The sequence below is a fragment of the Chiloscyllium punctatum genome, chromosome X (genome assembly GCF_047496795.1).
Source record: "Chiloscyllium punctatum isolate Juve2018m chromosome X, sChiPun1.3, whole genome shotgun sequence".
NCBI lineage: Eukaryota > Metazoa > Chordata > Chondrichthyes > Orectolobiformes > Hemiscylliidae > Chiloscyllium > Chiloscyllium punctatum.
The window spans coordinates 19,789,184-19,808,490 of record NC_092791.1 but is presented as its reverse complement, the minus strand read 5'-3'; the positions used below and the strand labels follow the sequence as shown (position 1 = coordinate 19,808,490).

General features: G+C 44.0%; 1 protein-coding gene across 3 annotated transcripts in view; it reads left to right on the top strand.

The window, feature by feature from the left end:
• The window catches only part of LOC140471118 (zinc finger protein 148-like), a 75,154-nt gene that overhangs the window by 4,853 nt on the left and 50,994 nt on the right, over positions 1-19,307 (top strand). For all 3 annotated transcript variants that reach the window (XM_072567004.1, XM_072567006.1, XM_072567005.1), the window contains exon 2: positions 18,153-18,494. In XM_072567004.1, coding sequence (XP_072423105.1) covers positions 18,165-18,494 — 330 coding nt within the window. In that variant the 5' untranslated portion in view covers positions 18,153-18,164. The remainder of the gene's footprint in view (positions 1-18,152; positions 18,495-19,307) is intronic.

Genomic DNA, 19,307 nt, shown 5'->3' with positions numbered 1-19,307 from the left:
GTGATCATCTTTCAATATTCTAGACTCTGGAGCGGTTCCTATGGATTGGAGGGTAGTTAATGTAACCCCACTATTTTAAAAAAGAGAGAAACCAAGAAATTATCGACCAGTCAGTCTGACATTGGTCATAGAGAAAAAGCTTCAGTCCATTATAAAAGATTTAGTGATACTCCCTGGAAAACAGTGACAGGATCAGACAAGCTCAGCACGGATTTATGAAAGGGAAATCATGCTTGGCAAACTAGTGGATTGTTTTGGGATAAACTCAGAGAGTTGATGAGGAAGAGCCGGTGGATGTGGGTTTACTTTGACTTTCAAGGCTTTTGATAAGGTCCCACATATGAGACTAGCATGTAAAATTAGAGTGCAGGGGATTGGGAGTAGTGTACTGACAGAACTGACTGGCAGACAGGAAACAGTACGACGAAATGGGTTTTCTGAGTGACAGGCAGTAACTTGGACCTAGCTATTCACTATATATTAATGATTTGTAGAATCATGCAGTACAAAAGGGGCCCTTTGGCCCATCAAGTCTGTCCTGCTAAAAATATACCACTAGTTGGCACAGTGGTTAGCACTGTTGCCTCACAGTGCCAGAGACCCGGGGTCAATTCCCACCTTGGGTGACTGTCTGTGTGGGGTTTGCACATTCTCCCCGTGTCTGCGTGAGTTACCTCCGGGTGCTCCGGTTTCCTCCCACAATCCAAAAATGTGCAGGTTAGGTGAATTGGCCATGCTAAATTGTCCGTAGTGTTAGGTGAAGGGGTAGATGTAGGGGAATGGTTCTGGGTGGGTTGCACTTCGGCGGGTCGGTGTTGACTTGTTGGGCCGAAGGGCCTGTTTCCACGCTGAAAGTAATCTAATCTAATCTAGTCCGAGTTTCCTGCAATAGGCCCGTAGCCTCGAATGTGATGACACTTCAAGTGCTCATGCAAGTATTCTTAAAAAGGTTGTGAGGTTTCCCCTCTCAACAACCCTTCCAGGTAGTGCATTCCAGACTTCCACCACCCTCCTGGTGAAAATGTTTTGCCTCAAATCCTCTCTAAACCTCCTGCTTTTCAGTTTAAAATTATGCCCCTTGTTATGACGCTTCAACTAAAGGGAACAGTTGCTGTCTAATCCTCCTGTCCGCGCCCCTCATAATCTTATACAGCTCCAACAGATTGTCCCTCAACCTTCGCTGCTCCAAATTAAATCACCCGAGCTTGTCCAGTCTCTCTCCATCGCTGAAATACTCCAGCTCAGGCGACATCCTGGGGAATCTCCTCTCCACCCCCTCCAGTGTAATCACGTCCTTCCGATATTGCAGTGACCAGAACTACACATAATACTCCAGCTGTGGCCCAACCAAAGATTTATTTACTGCTCCAACATAACCTCCCTGCTCTCTTAATCTATGCCATGACTAATCAACGCAAGTTTCATATATGCCGCTTTAACTACTCTATTCACCTGTCACATCAGAGGTCTGCATCACCTCAAATTTATCAGGATTAAATATTTTCTGCCACTGATCTGCCTGCTCCATTTATATCTTTCTGTATCCTGGCACCTTCCTCCTCACTGTCAACCATCTGGCCAATGTCTGTCATCCGCAAACGTACTTATCCCTCCCACTTCTGAATGTCACAACCAATAATGGGACCTAGCACTGATACCTGTGAGACATCACCAGGCTCCAGTAACACAAACAGCCTTCTGCTACCACCCTCTCGCCTATCATGAAGCTAATTTTGGATCCATCTTGCCAGGTTACACTGGGTCCCATGAGCTTGATCCCATGATCCACTGCCAAGCCCCAACCATCCGATGCCTGGAGGAAGAATGCCTCATCACCTGCCTTGGGTCTGTCCAACCCCATAGCATCAGTGTGGATTTCACCAGTTTCCTCATTTTCCCCTCCCCCCACCTTATCCCAGATCTAACCTTCCAACTCAGCAACGTCCTCATGACCTGTCCTACTTGTCCACCTTCCTTCCCACCCTTGTCTCTGACAAAGTAGACATTGGGCCACTTCAAGCTGATGCTCGAAGCCTAGTGATGGGAGATAAGGAAATGGCAGGAGAACTTAACAAGTACTTTGCGTCAATTTTCACAGTGGAAGACAGAAGTAATATCCCAACAATTAAAGGGAGTCAGGAGGCTGAGTTGAGTATGGTTGTCATTACAAAAGAGATAGTGCTAGAAAAGCTAAAATGTCTTAAAATTGATAAATCTCCTGGCCCCGATGGGATACATCCTAGAGTTCTGAGAGAGGTGGCTGAGGAAATAGCGGAGGCATTGGTTGAGATCTTTCAAGAGTCACTGGAGTCAGGGAAAGTCCCGGATGATTGGAAGATCGCTGTTGTAACCCCCTTGTTCAAGAAAGGATCAAGACAAAAGATGGAAAATTATAGGCCAATTAGCCTAACCTCGGTTGTTGGTAAAATTCTAGAATCCATCATTAAGGATGAGGTTTCTAAATTCTTAGAAGAGCAGAGTCTGATTAGAACAAGTCAACATGGATTTAGTAAGGGGAGGTCATGCCTGACAAACCTGCTAGTATTCTTTGAAGAGGTGACAAGCAGGTTAGACCAGGGAAACCCAGTGGATGTGGTCTATCTAGACTTCCAAAAGGCCTTTGATAAGGTGCCACATGGGAGGCTGCTGAGCAAGGTGAGGGCCCATGGTGTTTGAGGTGAGCTACTGGGATGGATTGAGGATTGGCTGTCTGACAGAAGGCAGAGAGTTGGGATAAAAGGTTCTTTTTCAGAATGGCAGCCGGTGACGAGCGGTGTCCCGCAGGGTTCAGTGTTGGGGCCACAGCTGTTCGCATTATACATTAATGATCTGGATGAAGGGACTGGGGGCCTTCTAGGGAAGTTTGCAGATGATACGAAGATAGGTGGACAGGCAGTACTGAGGAAGTGGGGAGGCTGCAGAGGCTTTTGCCCGAAACGTCGATTTCGCTGCTCGTTGGATGCTGCCTGAACTGCTGTGCTCTTCCAGCACCACTAATCCTGCAGAAGGATCTAGACAGTTTGGGAGAGTGGTCCAGGAAATGGCTGATGGAATTCAATGTGAAAAAATGCGAGGTCTTGCACTTTGGCAAAAAGAATAAAAGCACAGACTACTTTCTAAACGGTGAGAAAATTCGTAAAGCCAAAGTACAAAGGGATCTGGGAGTGCTAGTCGAGGATTCTCTAAAGGTCAACATGCAGGTTGAGTCTGTGATTAAGAAAGCGAATGCGATGTTGTCACTTATCTCAAGAGGGTTGGAATATAAAAGCACCGTTGTGCTACTGAGACTTTATAAAGCTCTGGTTAGGCCCCATTTGGAGTACTGTGTCCAGTTTTGGTCCCCACACCTCAGGAAGGACATACTGGCACTGGAACGTGTCCAGCGGAAATTCACACGATGATCCCTGGAATGGTAGGACTAACATATGAGGAACGGCTGAGGATCTTGGGATTGTATTCATTGGAGTTCAGAAGATTAAGGGGAGACTTAATAGAGACGTACAAGATAATACATGGCTTGGAAAGGGTGGATGCTAGGAAATTGTTTCCGTTAGGTGAGGAGACTAGGACCCGTGGACACAGCCTTAGAATAAGAGGGGCTAAATTCAGAACAGAAATGCGGAGACATTTCTTCAGCCAGAGAGTGGTGGGACTGTGGAATTCATTGCCGCAGAGTGCAGTGGAGGCCGGGACGCTAAATGTCTTCAAGGCAGAGATTGATAGATTCTTGTTGTCTTGGGGAATTAAGGGCTATGGGGAGAATGCGGGTAAGTGGAGTTGAAGTGCCCAGCAGCCATGATTGAATGGCGGAGTGGACTCGATGGGCCGAATGGCCTTACTGCCACTCCTATGTCTTATGGTCTATCACCTTCACCCCTAAAGTCATCTACTTATTGCATCCTCAGCTACCTTCCCCCTAGCCCCACTCCCCCTCCCATTTATCTCTCAGCCCCCTTGGGCCATCCCCACATTCCTGATGAAGAGCTTATGCTCAAAACATTGATTCTCCTGCTCCTTTGACGCTGCCTTACCAGCTGTGCTTTTCCAGCACCACACTCGTCAACTCTGATCTCCAGCATCTGCAGTCCTCATTTTCTCCCCATGAACTTTTTACAGAGGAGGGAGTGCTGGATATCTGGAAATGCATAAAAGTGGATAAATCCCCAGGACCTGATCAGGTGTATCCTCGAACTCTGTGGGAAGCTAGGGAAGTGATTGCTGGGCCTCTTGCTGAGATACTTGTATCATTGATAGTCACAGGTGAGGTGCCGGAAGACTGGAGGTTGGCTAACATGGTGCCACTGTTTAAGAAGGGTGGTAAGGATAAGCCAGGGAACTATAGACCGGTGAGCCTGATGTCACTGGTGGGCAAGTTGTTGGAGGGAATCCTGAGGGACAGGATGTACCTGTATTTTGAAAGGCAAGGACTGATTAGGGATCGTCAACATGGCTTTGTGTGTGGGAAATCATGTGTCACAAACTTGATTGTATTTTTTGAAGAAGTAACAAAGAGGATTGATGAGGGCAGAGTGGTAGACGTGACCTATGTGGACTTCAGTAAGGTGTTTGACAAGGTTCTCCATGGGAGACTGGTTAGCAAGGTTGGATCTCATGGAATACAGGGAGAGACAGATGGAGTTTAATTTCGATAAATACGAGGTGCTGCGTTTTGGGAAAGCAAATTTTAGCCGAACTTATACACTTAATGGTAAGGTCCTCGGGGTGTGTTGCTGAACAAAGAGACCTTGGAATGCAGGTTCATAGCTCCTTGAAAGTGGAGCCGCAGGTAGATAGGATAGTGAAGAAGGCATTTGGTATGCTTTCCTTTTATTGGTCAGAGTATTGAGTACAGGACACTGGTTAGGTCGCTGTTGGAATATTGCGTGTAGTTCTGGTCTTCCTATCAGAAGGATGTTATGAAACTTGTAAATCTTTTCTGAACCCTTTCAAGGATGTTGCCAGGGTTGGAGGGTTTGAGGTATAGGGAGAGGTTGAATAGGCTGGGGCTGTTTTCCCTGGAGCATCGGATGCTGAGGGGTGACCTTATGGAGGTTTATAAAATCATGAGGGGCATGGATAGGGTAAATAGACAAGGTCTTTCCCTGGGGGAGTCCAGAACTAGAGGGCATAGGTTTAGGGTGAGAGGGTAAAGATATAAAAGAAACCTGAGGGGCAACTTGTTCACACAGAGGGTGGTACGTATATGGAATGAGCTGCCAGAGGAAGTGATGGAGGCTGGTACAATTACAACATTTAAAAGGCATTTGGATGGGTATATGAATAGGAAGGGTTTGGACGGTTATGGGCCAGGTTCTGGCTGATGGGACTAGATTGGTTTGGGCTATCTGGTTGGACCAAAGGGTCTGTTTCCGTGTACGTCTCTACGACTCTATAATTTCCCATTTGGGACCTTGTGAAGGCCTTGCTGAAATCCATGTAAACTGGATGTAGGTTTGCTCGCTGAGCTGGAAGGATCTAGCAAACGTACATCCAGAACCTGAACCTGAGCTACGAATCTTCTCAAAGTGCGCTATTTATGTAAACTATGTCAACTGCCCTACCCTTATTTCAATAAGGCAATGAAATACAATATCACCAAGTTTGCATATGAAATGAAGCTTGGGGGGGAGGGTGAACTGTGAGGAGGATGCAGGGATGCTTCAATGTGTGGTGGACAATTTAAGTGAGTGGCAAACACATGCAGTATAATGGGGATAAATATGATGTTATCCACTTTGGTACCAAAAGAGGAAAGAATATGTGAATGGTGATAGATTGGGTAGGAGGAAGGTACAATAAGACCTGGGAGTCATTGTACACCAGTTGCTGAAAGCTAGCGTGCTGGTGCAGCTATTGGAAAGAAGGCAAAAGTATGTTGACCATCATAGTGAAAGGAATTGACTACATGAGTAACGATGTTTTGTACAGTGCCTGGTGAGACCACACGTGAAGTATTGTGTGCAGTTTTGGTAACCTTACCTGAGGAAGGGTATTCCGGCTGTGGACGGAATGAAACAAAGTTGACCAGATTTATTGCCATGACTGACGTATAAGGAGAGACTAGATCAGCTTGGACAATATTCATTGGAGTTTAGAAGAATTTGGGTGGAGGGGGTGAGAGATGTTGTAGAAACTTAAAATTCTAACAGGTTTAGACAGGGTAAACGTAGAAACAATGTTCCCAATGACCGGGGATTCCAGAACCAGGGTTCATAATCTAAGGATGCGGGGTAACGCCTTTAGGACTGAAAAGGGAAATTTCTTCATTCAGAGTGCTGAGCCTATGGAATTCTCTGCCACAGGAAACTGTTGAGTCCAAAACATAGTAGACCTTTCAAGACAGAAGGAGATATGGTTCTTTGTCGTAAAGGGATCAAAAGTGAAGTAATTTCACAGAGACCGGTATCCCATCACCAAATCACCCTTCTACTTACATAGGTAGTGACCAGCCAGTGAGGAGACCTTCTGAGACTCCTGTTTATTTTCTTCTTCCTTTTCTACAGTGAAGGGGAGGATAGGGATAGACTCCTGCTTATTTATTTTCTTTTTTTTTGACAGCGGTAGTGCTTATTTTTCCCAGCACCCATGTGTGTGTGCAGGTGTAGGACACAGTGAAGAACAACAAGTACGTAAATCTTTATTTATATTCCACCACCAGGAGAAAGGAAATACCCGAGTGACCAGTGACAAGCAGTCAAGATTAGCGTGGTGCTGGAAAAGCACAGCAGGTCAGGCAGGAAAATCGATGTTTTGGACAAAAGCCCTTCATCTGTGTGGAGTTTGCACATTCTCCCTGTGTCTGTGTGGGTTTCCTCTAGGTGCTCCAATTTCCTCCCACAATCCAAAGATGTGCAGGCTAGGTGAATTGGCCATGTTAAATTGCCTGTAGTGTTAGGTGCATCAATTAGAGGGAAAATGGGTCTGGGCGGGTTACTCTTCGGCGGGTCGGTGTGTACTGGTTGGGCTGAAGGGCCTGTTTCCATGCTGTAGGGAATCTAATCTAATCAGGAATGAGGCTTTCTCAGAGGGTAAGAGACTCCTGTTTATATCTATCAGCCAGGGCTCCCTGATTGGGCCAAGTTAACAGCCGAATCAAGGATCTTATAGTCAATGAGATCCCTCGTTTTAATCACTACAAAAGGATATGGGGAGAAAGCAGGAGTTGGTGGAACACGCTCTAAGAGCTGAATGGCTGACTGCTGTTTCAGTTTGGTATGTTTCTATATATTGGAGCAGTTAAGAGAAGGTTCACTACATTCATTCCAGAGATGAAAGGCTTGCCTTATGAAAACAAATTTTGCAGCTTCGGCCTGTACTCACTCGAATTTAGAATGATGAGACAATGTGATTGAGGTATTTAAGATGCTAAAGTAGATTGACAAGACGTTGAGTGAATGTTTCTCCTTGTAGAGCAATCTAGAACAAAAGGTCACAATTTCAGCCTAACAGGCAGTAGATTTAAAACCAAGATGAGGAGGAATTAGTTGTAGAGTCATACAGCATGGAAACATCCTTCGGTCCAAATAGTCCATGTCGACTGTGTTCCCAAACCAGACTAGTCCCACTTACCTCTGTTTGGCCCATATCCCTTCACTGTCCTCTCAAAGAGTTGTGAATCTGTGGCATTCACTATGTCAGTGTGGTGGACACCAGGCCACTGAATAAATTTGGGGAGATAGCCCTTTAAACTATTACTAATTAACCATCTCTGTGAAGCGTGCAGAAAAGTGGAGTTGAGGCTGAGCTGAGATCAGCCAGGATCGTATTAAATGGTGGAGCAGACTCGAATGGCTGCACTGCCTGTTCCTACTCCTAATTCTTATGATCTTATGTCACGAGTGGTGTTCCACCGGTTCAGTTCTAAATGCTTTGCTATTACGTCCTTTATAATACACTCTCTTATTTTCCTCATAACAGACGCTAAACTTAACTGGCCTATAGTTACCTGCTTTTTGTTTTTGTCTACTTCCCTTTTTAACTAAATGTGTTATATTTGTTTTATTTGAAAATGTGAAGGCTGAGAGGGGATCTGATTGAGACGTATAAGATTATTAAAGGATTGGACACTCTGGAGGCAGGAAGCATGTTTCTGCTGATGGGTGAGTCCTGAACCAGAGGACACTGTTTAAAAATAAGGGGTAGGCCACTTAGAACAGAGTTGAGGAGCAACTTCTTCACCCAGAGAGTGGTGGGTGTATGGAATGCTCTGCCCCAGAAGGCAGTGGAAGCCCAGTCTCTGGATTCGTTCAAGAAAGAGTTGGATAGAGCTCTTAAGGATAGTGGAATCAAGGGTTGTGGGGATAAAGCAGGAACAGGATACTGACTGAGGATGATCAGTCATGATCATAATGAATGGTGGTGCTGGCTCGAAGGGCAGAATGGCCTACTCCTGCACCTATTGTCTATTGGCAGTTTTCCAGTCCTGACTTTTCTGGAATCTGAGAATTCTTGGGAGATTATTGCCAGTGCATCCACTATCTTGGTAACTGCTAGTTTTAATATCCTAAGGTTCAGGTTTTAGCTCTGTTAGTTTCCCTTGCACCTTTTTCACTCTAATGATAGTTATTGTATTTATTTCCTCACCACCTTTTGCCCTTTGGTTATTTAGTATTTTGGGATGCTGTTAGTGTCTTCTATTGTGAAGACTGATGCATAGTATTTGTTTAACTCCTCTGCTATTTCCTAGTTCCTCACTAATATGTCTCCAGCCTCATTCTCTCTGTCTCTCTTCATATTTATATGTTTTACAGAAGCTCTTACCCTCCCTCTTGATATTACTTTCAAGTTTCTCCTCAATTTATCTTCCTTTTTTTCAAAAGTCATCTTTTGTTGGTTTTTAAAACTTCCCCAAACTTCTGGTTTTCTGCTACTATTTACCACATTGTGTGTTTTCTTTCAATTTGATGCTATCCTTAACTTGCCTGGTTAACAATGATTGGTTTAACTCCTTCCTAGAATCCTTCTTTCTCACTGTGATAAATCTTTGTGTGCTGTGAACTAATTTCTTAAACATCTACCATTGTCCCTCAACCGTCTCTGCTGCTAAACTCCTTTTCCAGTCCACTCCAGCCAGCTCTTGTCCTCATGCCTTTATAATTACCCTTATTTAAGCTTAGCACAGTTGTTTCCAACTCTGGTTTGTCCCTCTCAAACTGCATTTTTAAAAATTAATTCTTGGGATCTGGGTATTGCTAGCTGGGCAGCATTTATTACCTGTCCCTATTTGCCCTTGAGAAGGTGGTGGTGGGCTAAATTAGATTAGATTAGATTCCCTACAGTGTGGAAATAGGCCCTTTGGCCCAACCAGTCCACACCGACCCTCCGAAGAGCAACCCACCCAGACCCATTTCCCTCTGACTAATGCACCTAGTACTATGGACAATTTAGCATAGCCAATTCACCTGACCTGCACATCTTTGGACTGTGGGAGGAAACTGGAGCACCCGGAGGAAACCCACGTAGACACGGGGAGAATGTGCAAACTCCACACAGACAGTCACCCGAGGCTGGAATCGAACCTGGGACCCTGGTGCTGTGAGGCAGCAGTGCTGACCACTGTACCACTGTGCTGCCCCTTTTGATTCTTGAACCACTGCAGTCCAAGTGTTGTAGGTTGACCCACAATGCCATTAGGGAAGGGATTCTAGGATTTTGACCCAGCAACAGTGAAGGAAAGGCGATTATATTTCTGAGTCGGGATGGTGAGTAGTTTGGAGGGGAACTTGCAGTGTCTGGTGTTCCCATGTATCTGCTGTCCTTGTTCTTCTAGCTGGTAGTAGTTGAGAGTATGGAAGATGCTGTCTAAGGAGCTTTGGTGAATTTTCTGCAATGCCTCTTGTAGATCATACACACTGCTGCTACCGAGCGTCGGTGGTGGAGGGAATGGATGTTGGATGTAGTGCCAATCGAGTGAGCTACTTTTGTTCTGGAATGTGAAATTTTACCATGTTATGGTCACTGTTCCCTAGGCATCTTTACTCTACCATCATTTATTAAACCTGCCTCATTACACATCGCCAGATCTAAAATAGTCTGATCCCTGGTTGGTTCCACCACATATTGTTTTAGGAAACTGTTCCAAATACATTCTATGAATTCTTCCCTGTGGCTACCTCTGCTGATCTGACTATCCCAATCTACATGAGAATTAAAATCACTCATAATCTGCCTTTGTTACATGCCCACATTATCTCCTGATTTATTCTCAATTCCACCATATAGCCATTGTTAGAGTGGGGCCTATGGGCTACTCCTACTGGTGTTGTCTTTCCCCTTTTCTTTCTTACCTCCACCCATAGGGATTCTATCGCTTCCAATTTTGCTATCATTCTTATTCCATTTTATACCAGCAATGCTACCCCACCACCATTTCTTTCCTGCCTTCAGAAAGTCACAGAACCCTGAAAATGTAGTTCCTAGCTTTGATCTCTTCTGCTGTTAATTCATTTGTTATTCTGCATACTACATGCATTTAAATAGTGCCACTAATTTTGTCTTTTAACCATTTTTCCCATTGTGACCTTATTTGCTGCTGTTGTCCCTTCCTACCCCACCCTGCTTATCCAAGCAGCCACCTCGAAATGCTGCCATATCCTTTACCTTTTTGTACTACATTCTCCTGAGCCTGGACTGTTGGAACTTTCCTGAGCTAGCATTCAGTGCTGTTCATCCTGTGTTTGTACATCTGCCTTGCTTTACTAGCATACCTCGCCATCTAACCCCCCCCCCCCCCCCCCCACCTTGTTCTGCCTTCCACCCACTCATAATCTCTCTTATCATTATGGTATGGGCAATTGTCACTTTGACTATTTTTATTCTTTCCTGGGATGTGAGTGTTGAACAAAACCACCTTTGTTCCCCAACCCTGATTGCCCTAGTAAAGATAGTGAACTGCATTCTTGAAGTGCTGTAATCCGTCTGGTATAAGCAGACTCTCAAAGTCATTACGGCAGGAGTTCCAGGAGTTTGACTCAGTGACACTGAAGGAACAGGAATACATTTCTAAATCAGGGTGGAGAGTAGTTCGGAGGGGCGCTAGTAGGTGGTGCCCTGTCCTTCTAGGTGGACATAGCCGTGGGTTTGGAAGGTGTACTTGGAGGAGCTTTGGCGATTTGCTGTCGTGCATCTTGTAGATTTTGCCACTCTTTGTCAGTAATGCAGAGAGTGAATATTGAAGGCAATGGATAAAACGCTTATCAACTAGACTGCTTTATCTTGGATCCTGTTAAACTTACATGTTGGGACTGCACCAGTCTGGTCAGTTGGGGCATATTCCGTCACAGTCCTACTTCATGCCTCAATAGATAGTCACATAATGGTTACAGCACAGGAGACCATTCAATTGTGGTTCCTGCTGGCATTCAGCAATAGCTACTCAGCCATGTGATAGACTGCATGCCACACCCAGGGCATTACTAGATGTCAAGGATTCTGGTATCCAAGGACCTAGCTGTTGGGAGCCCCATTGTATACCTAACTTCAGGCTGAAGAACAATCACTTCACCGTAATCATTTCCTATCTTTAAACCACCTTCATATTGTCTTTTTTCTGCCTGCTTTTCCCAAGTTCCTTATTGTATCCAGATATATTTAGTATTCAGTCCTGCCCTTGTTGAGCCAGTTCTCCATTTGCATGCCCATTTTTGTGGCTGAATCTCACCACCTGTCTTTACTGTGATCTCTGGATTCAAGTCCATCCACAGGAAACCTAATTGAGAACTTATTGCAATCTCTTGTAATGCCTTAATACATTTCATTCTCAAGCTATTTGTGTCTTAATCCTGATTATCTTTCCTTCAACTGTATCCTGGTTTCCAACTCCTTTACCTGTGTTTCAACCTGTAGCAGTCTAGGGCAAATATGCGGCATTCTTGCAATCTCCACTCGAGCAGATGTTGGTGTAAAGTACTTTGCTCAGAAAATAAGCAGTGTTCTTGTGCACGCTGTGTCTTTTCACATGAACAGTGTGCTAGCTCCATTTCACTTGTTTGTGCTGGAGGAAGTGTCATCCAGACTATGACAACTGCAATCAGTTCTTGTACAACGCGATGGTTGCGTTCTTGTGTAACGCCATGTTACAGAAATTCACGTATTAGAACTAGCGCTTAAAGTGTTGGAGCTGTAATCGTGTTATAGCCAACACATGTTTCTACAGCATGAACTTTTAAAACAGCGTCCCCAGTTCGTCAATTTTATAACAGTGAATTGGCATTATAACAGAACAACCTATAGTCATTTTCTCATTTCCATGCATTGTCCTTTGGAGATAAGATTTCTGGCATGTTCTGAAAGTATTGTTCATAGAATCCCTAGTGTGGAAACAGGCCACTCGGCCCAACAAGTCCACACCGACCCTCCAAAGAGTATCCTACCCATACCCATTCCCTACTAATTTACATTTCCCATGACTAATGCACCTAACCTATACATCCTGGAACACCATGGGCAATTTAGCATGGCCAATTCACCTAACCTGCACATCTTTGGTTTGTGGGAGGAAACCAGAGCACCCGGCGGAATCCCACGCAGACACGGGGAGAATGTGCAAGCTCCACACAGACAGTGACCCGAGGCAGGAATTGAACCTGGGTCCCTGGCGCTGTGAGGTAGTAGTGCTAACCACTAGGCCGCTGTGCCTTGCAGAGTAGGATTTGGCAGAATGTGTCATGAAACTTTGGTGGCAAGTGCTTCTCTGCGCAGCATCCAGTTCCGACCATTTGACACCTGGCTTGGTTCACATCTTGTCATCCGACCTGCCTCTTTGTTAACAGCGCATGCCTCTGGTTCACAGACAGAATGCAAAACAGAAAATTATATCCCTACCTTATCAGATGTTGCCCAGTGCTTTTTTGCTCGTAATCAGGACCTTTCTTCATTTCACCTTTCCCATTCCATGCAGCACACAGACTGAGTCACATTCTAAGAAATGGTGTAACCCAATGAGAGCAGCGTGCGTACTGTACTTGTGATCAAAGATGTGATGAACATTAATTGCATGCGTGTTGTTTCTTCTTTCTGAATAAAGTTAGAGTTTAGCATCAAGGTTCTTGCGAAATGCCAAACATACTCTAAAAGGTCAGTGTCAGCACTGTTTATGATGACACGCTCATGGGAACTGCTGTAAATGCACTGAAAGCAGTAGGTGTATGTGGGTTTGGCTGCTTCTTGGTTGGAGAACAATGCTGGGATTGGCACCACTTCCAGAGCTGTGGTGTTAACATTCTGACGAAAAGCATGACATTCACTTCTGTGTCCAACAAAGAAAATTCATGACATCGATGATCTCTTTTGCAGGTGTGCAGCCAAGAGAACTGAAAGAAATTTTGTCCACTGTTTTGAGATTTTATGGTCAGGAACCAAAACGTTTGAGACTTGCTTTCCTCCAGCTAACACCTGCTCCTTTCAACATTCCTAATGTTGATCTTCCTTGCATCTGTCTGGTATGCAGACTCTCTTGACTTGTCCATTTTGGGTTGTCTCACAAGAACTCTTAGCACTTGGTCAGTAGACTATCTGAATGTTGACTCTGGTTTTGTGACTCAAATCAATACCGTAGCAACCCAGACTTATGTTGAATCACTTGGAGATGACTGACCCCTGAAGAAAATGTGAAAGCTTTGCTTTGTCTGTCTTGATCAGGGATCAATCCATCATGATGGGTTAGAGGTGAGGGTAACATTCCCATTGTATACACCAAGGTCTCATTGTCCACTTTCTCACTGCTCCATCAGCCGAGCAAATAAGTTATGATCAGTTTTCAGTGCAATTTCCCTGCCTTTCAGTTACTGTACATTTTTCTGTGTCCTTGAAAGTCTTCAATTTCATCTTCTTGACAGGACTATGAGAGCTGACATCTTTAGTGTTGTTACTTCTGATAAAAAGTCATTAATACCTCCTGTCCCTTTTCCTTGACCTCTTGAAGATCCCTGACTTTAATGCTACTGCAACTTGGTGCAGTTTTTTTCTAAAAATTAACCATGTTTTGAATGATGACCATGATGACATTCCTCTCATTCTTCTCATCCTGTTCTCTTGCTCAAATCAATGCACAATTCCACTGATATTCTGTAACTGGCTAATCTTGATAGTTTCTGCTTCAAACAGCTCCCTTGAGCTGTGATGAGGTCCATCGTTATGCTGCTGTCAACCCTTCCTTTTGACTTGGAGCCATGATTGCCTCTTTGTTCAATAACTTAGTAGCAAGCAGTCTGAGAGAAGTCACCCTTTTTCTATCAGGGCATCAGATTGCCTTACTTTTATTTCTGCATCAACATGTGGATGAATATCTTTTGAACCAATATGCTGAAAGATGCACAGTATAGTTGACTTGGTCAGAAGCAAAATACCATAGCAGCATGGAGGGAACACTTGAAAGATGAAGATTCCACTGGCTACCCCGTTTGCTCTAATATACAGCAGCAGTTCTTCTACTATATCGATGTAACTGCTCAAGAACTGAGAAAGCCATGCTGTTTTTGCTATTGTTAAACAATTTGTCGCAAACAGTAAATGTCTGGAATCTCCCGCCGTGGAGAATGTCATCAAAATTATCACTGGGACGACAGCCTGAAATTCAAGTGCTAGACTGGAAGTCGGATCTTACTCATCATTGAGTAGAATGTCAATGTAAGTCTGCCATCTCGGTCTCTAAAGCTTTAATAACAACCTGGCATGCTTGCGTTGTAATGATGGCCACTTAAAATACTATTGTCAGAACCCACCATAATCAGTTTGAATTTGATGATAGCCTACAGACTGGCATCTGCAAATCTTTTTGCTAAAGCAAGGTATAAATGCCATTGCAGTGTGAAACTTTCCCCATTGGAAGACTAGTTCCTTGCACGCATTGGACATTCCTGCAATGAAATCTCCTGGGCGTTTGTGTAGGTTGCCTGGCACGTTACTACAGCACTCTCAGCCAGTCTACATTTGTTTACAGCATCAAAACCTTGCTTCAAGATTATGCTGAGTATATTGAGCTCATTCGGACTGGCATCTATAACTGGGAGGTATCCAGTGTTTGATTTCTGTGGCATTGAAGTTCTATGAAGCAGGGTATTGAAGCCAGTTTGTTCAGGCAAAGCATTGTATTCATTTCTGAAAACTGAGGAAGTAAACTCATCTTTGGATGGGCATGTGATTTTTTTTCAAACCCTTTCTGTACTATCTTATCAAAATCTGTGCAATTGTTTATTCCCCACTAGACAAATCAATATTTGCAGTGGAGTCTAATGGTTGTATGGATTTAGTTTGTATACTTTTCTTTAGGTACTTCTGGTTGCTTTGCTGTGGCTGACTCATCCCTTTGAATTATTATGCTATTTGTGTTCAGACTTGTGCCCTTTCCTGACAATATCTGCCCACAGTATTTGCTTGACACAGTTGAGAAAAAGAGCATTGAGAAATTCAGTGGCAGCTTGGTAAAGTTAACTGTTTGATTAAAAACTGAATTTTTTTTTTTGCTAGTGATGCAATGCATGGGAGCTGTCAGAAGTCCTGGGGATTCAACTGTTAAGACGCGAGCAATCATTGAGGCAGTCAGAGTCTGAGAGGCTTTGAAGGAGTTCCAAAGCTAGATCTTTAGAAATGAAGAATTTGAATCCCTTGCAAAGGCGATAAGAGCTTTAATGGGATTTGATGAGACATGTTGTCACTAACATCTGGTGATGTCTACCTTGACTGCATCGGTCATTTTAAGTGCATTTACCCCTATGGGATATTAGACTGCAGTTTGTCTGTTAGTCATTTACATTGTTAATCATGAGCATCTAAGTCTTTTTTTTATACATAGTTTACATGCTTTAGAATCATTATCTTCCCTGTTTGGTATACCTACTTAGTTATTCTTCCTGTGTTTGTTTTATATAGTAAAGGTTTTTTTTTAGGTTTCAGTTCAACCTTGGTTCTTCCATGCATTCTATTCTTTAAAAGATTGTATGAAGTCAGCTCATAACAAAGATCCAGCTTGTCCAGTATGCTCCGAACTGGGATCCTTATGCTATTCTTTGTTTGAGAAATTAGGTCTTGCAAAGGAAGTGTTGATATCCTCTTTCTGCACGATGCATTTCTAAAACGAACTGTTTGGTTTTGTCATTCTAAGAACCCCTGGTTCTTTACAACCTTTCCCTCGATAACCACATCACAAGTGCAGACATCCCCCCTGGTAGAGGTTGCTTTTTGCAGGGTGGTCATGTTGCTTTTTGGTAACAAACATTTGTATATTTCAGATAGTGGCTGAGATGATATCTCTCTTCAGGAGTGACAAGATCTTCTCCACAGATGAGTAACAAGATTCTCAATCTTTGCATCTCAATACTGAAAGGAACAGCATACCTGCCATTGTGGTCTCGCATTGTATCACCCCCTCTTTTGGTCTCCACAATGTTTGTCTGTCTTGCCAAGAAAGCACAGCAAAGATGGGAATGCCTTGCAGGTATTCCCTTGTTATTGGTCGTGTTTGAACAAAGCTGTCGAACCTTAGTGATGGCTTCATTCCTCTCTGCTTTGGTTCTGCTTCAGCCAAACGAAAATGAAAAGTTAAGCTTTTAAAAAGTCAAGAAGTGGAGTGCAGATAGGGATTGAGGAGTCAGAGCATCAGAAAGAGAGAATGTAAATGGATGTGATCGACATTATTAATGATTCACCCAAAATGTTGCTTTTGGCATTTTTGTCGGAATGTAGCGATGCAGGCACTATTCCATTGCGTTTCGGATGACTGCAAATCATGGTGCAATCATCAGCACCCAATCTAAACTTCCATTTGCCTTTTCAGCCTTTGCGTCTCTTGTTCCAGTGAAATTATTGAACACTGGCGAAAATGTTGCCCAACTGCAATCTGAGAACGGAATTGATCCTTTGGCATTGATGACAACATATGTCCAGCAAACCATTTCCCAGGAGCAATAGGAACAGAAAAGGCGGGACCTCAGACATTACCTCTCTTTCTGTCTTCACAGATGCTGCTTATTTCTAGCATTTTCTGCTTTTATTTCAGATTTCCAGCAACAGCAATAGTTCGCTTTATTGATTGTTTTGTAGTACAGATAACATTGGCTAATTTTTGCGTAACTGTCACATGCATCAGTTGTGATTGGTAATAAAATTTGCTATCAATTACATCATCACTAGATTTTTGCGTGATTTTTGTATGTTTCTCAATCATATTTACTCACTGTTTGAAGACAGGAGCATTGATTTTTGTGATGTGGTTTCTAAGTTTGCATTGTTATTTAAAGTCCTTCCAAAGTGGAGACAGTGAACGTGAATTGTTTTGACTTGTGTTCATACAGCTATCTACCTCCAAGCAGCACCACAAGCCATTCTGCAGTGTCATTTAGAGCTGCATACTAGTTGGAGAATGAGGTGCACGTGGGGGATTCCTGCATTGCATAGTGGTCACCCATTGCTCCTCTGCCTGCATGATCTTAAACTGCCAGATTCTTGCAGTGCTCTTTCGTCACTTTTTTTTAACTTTCCGTGCTTTTTCTATCTTCTGCTGACTCTCTCAGACTTGCTGTCTGTCTCCGCTGATTCCCTGCCTTTAACTCTGGGACTCTGACATTCTTTCTTCTTGGGTTCTCTCTTGACTGCTGGACAAAGTCTCGGGAGTCCGAAGTTGAGTTGCTGTCTGAAGGATTCCTAGCTCTCCCTCTGCTCTCGCACTGTTTTTAGCACTAGCACGCGCACTAACATTATCTCACATGCACAAGCATCCACAATAAATGTTGCCTTGCTTGTGAACCTGTAGCCAAAGAACAAAGTAAGACTTCGGTGAGGAGGCAGGGACACTGTCAACTATGAGACCATATCCAAGCATGCATCCGTCCCTTGCCGGGAGAAAATTCAAAGAAAGCTGTGTCCGGTTTTTAAAAAAAAATCAGAGGATGTGGGTGTTGCTGGCTAGGCCAGTATTTAATACCCATCTCTAATTGTCCTCAAGAAGGTGGTATTGAGCTGCCGTGTTGAACTACTGCAGTCCATGTACTGCTTCAGTACCAGACATAAGGAACAGACAATGCTTTATGTTTTGTTGTATTTCTCTGCACTCATCTTGCTGTCGGTTGAACTGGTCCTTCACTTGACCATTCAACTCTCTGTATGCGCGGTTTAGTTTCTCCGCAAAGTGACCTCTAATGATTGTACTTCTTTTGCAGTATTCTAGCCAGATGAGCAGGGTGGATGGAATTTCCGATCTTCCCAGTGTCCCAGTAGGGGGACAACAACCCCTCCTCGAGTATGGGAGAGCTCCTCAACAGGCATCTCTTGTTGACAATGCCATGTTACAAGACAACGCCAGTGAAGTTGGAATCTTGCAGGATAGCTCTGTAAGTCATGAAATGGTGGGTTCTCACCGCCTCCTCCAGAGCGGAACAATTAGCCATCAAGGAATGATAAGTAGCAGTGACCCAATGACTCAGACCACGTTGAGAAGTGCAGATGGACCAGACAGTCATGCTCCTGTTACTGTAACACAGAGTTTACCCTGTGCACCTCAAGTAAGTGCCATTTCTCAAAAACTCTCTTAAAGAGCCTTGGGAGTCCCAAATATGCAAATCATAAAAAGCTAATAGATTGATTTGTGAACTGACCAAAAAGGCCGTCGTCTTCACCTCCATGCCCATTTCTTTGGACAAGGGTCCTCTCCCTGCCATGTAGAGCCTTTCACCTGACTCCAATATTCCTGTCCCACCTGGACCCCTCCCTCTAACCGTTCGCTGGCATTTTATCTCTTCTTTAAGAACTGCTGATGTGACATTGGTTGCCTTAATTTCTCTGCTCCCTTCACTCACTCAAACCCCTCTACCTATGAGCTTGCTGCACTCCATTCTCTCAGGTCCAGCCTCTATTATGTTTTCAAACTGCCAATAAGGGAGGGTGCGATTGTCTTTTGGCGTGCAGACTTCTACCTGGCAGAGGCTGAACGCCAGCTCTCAGACACTTGCTCCTATCTACCTCTGGACCGTGACCCCATCACTGAACACCAAGCTGTTGTTTCCAGGACTGTCATGGACCTCATCCCTTATGGAGATCTCCCCTCCACAGCTTCCCATCTCTCAGTTCCCCCAACCGTGCCTGGCCTGTTTCTCCATCCTTCCCAAAATCCACAAACAGGACTGCCCAGGCAGACCCATTGGTTCAGCCTATTCCTCTCACACTTTTTTCCTATCTTAAGCCTATTCACCGCCCAACGGTGCAGTCTGTTCCACTTAAATGCATGATATTTTCCCTAATTGATAGGCCGGTAGTGGGAATGTCGTTGATGATTGCACAATGCTTAGTTCCATTTGTGGTTCCTTGTATTGATGTAG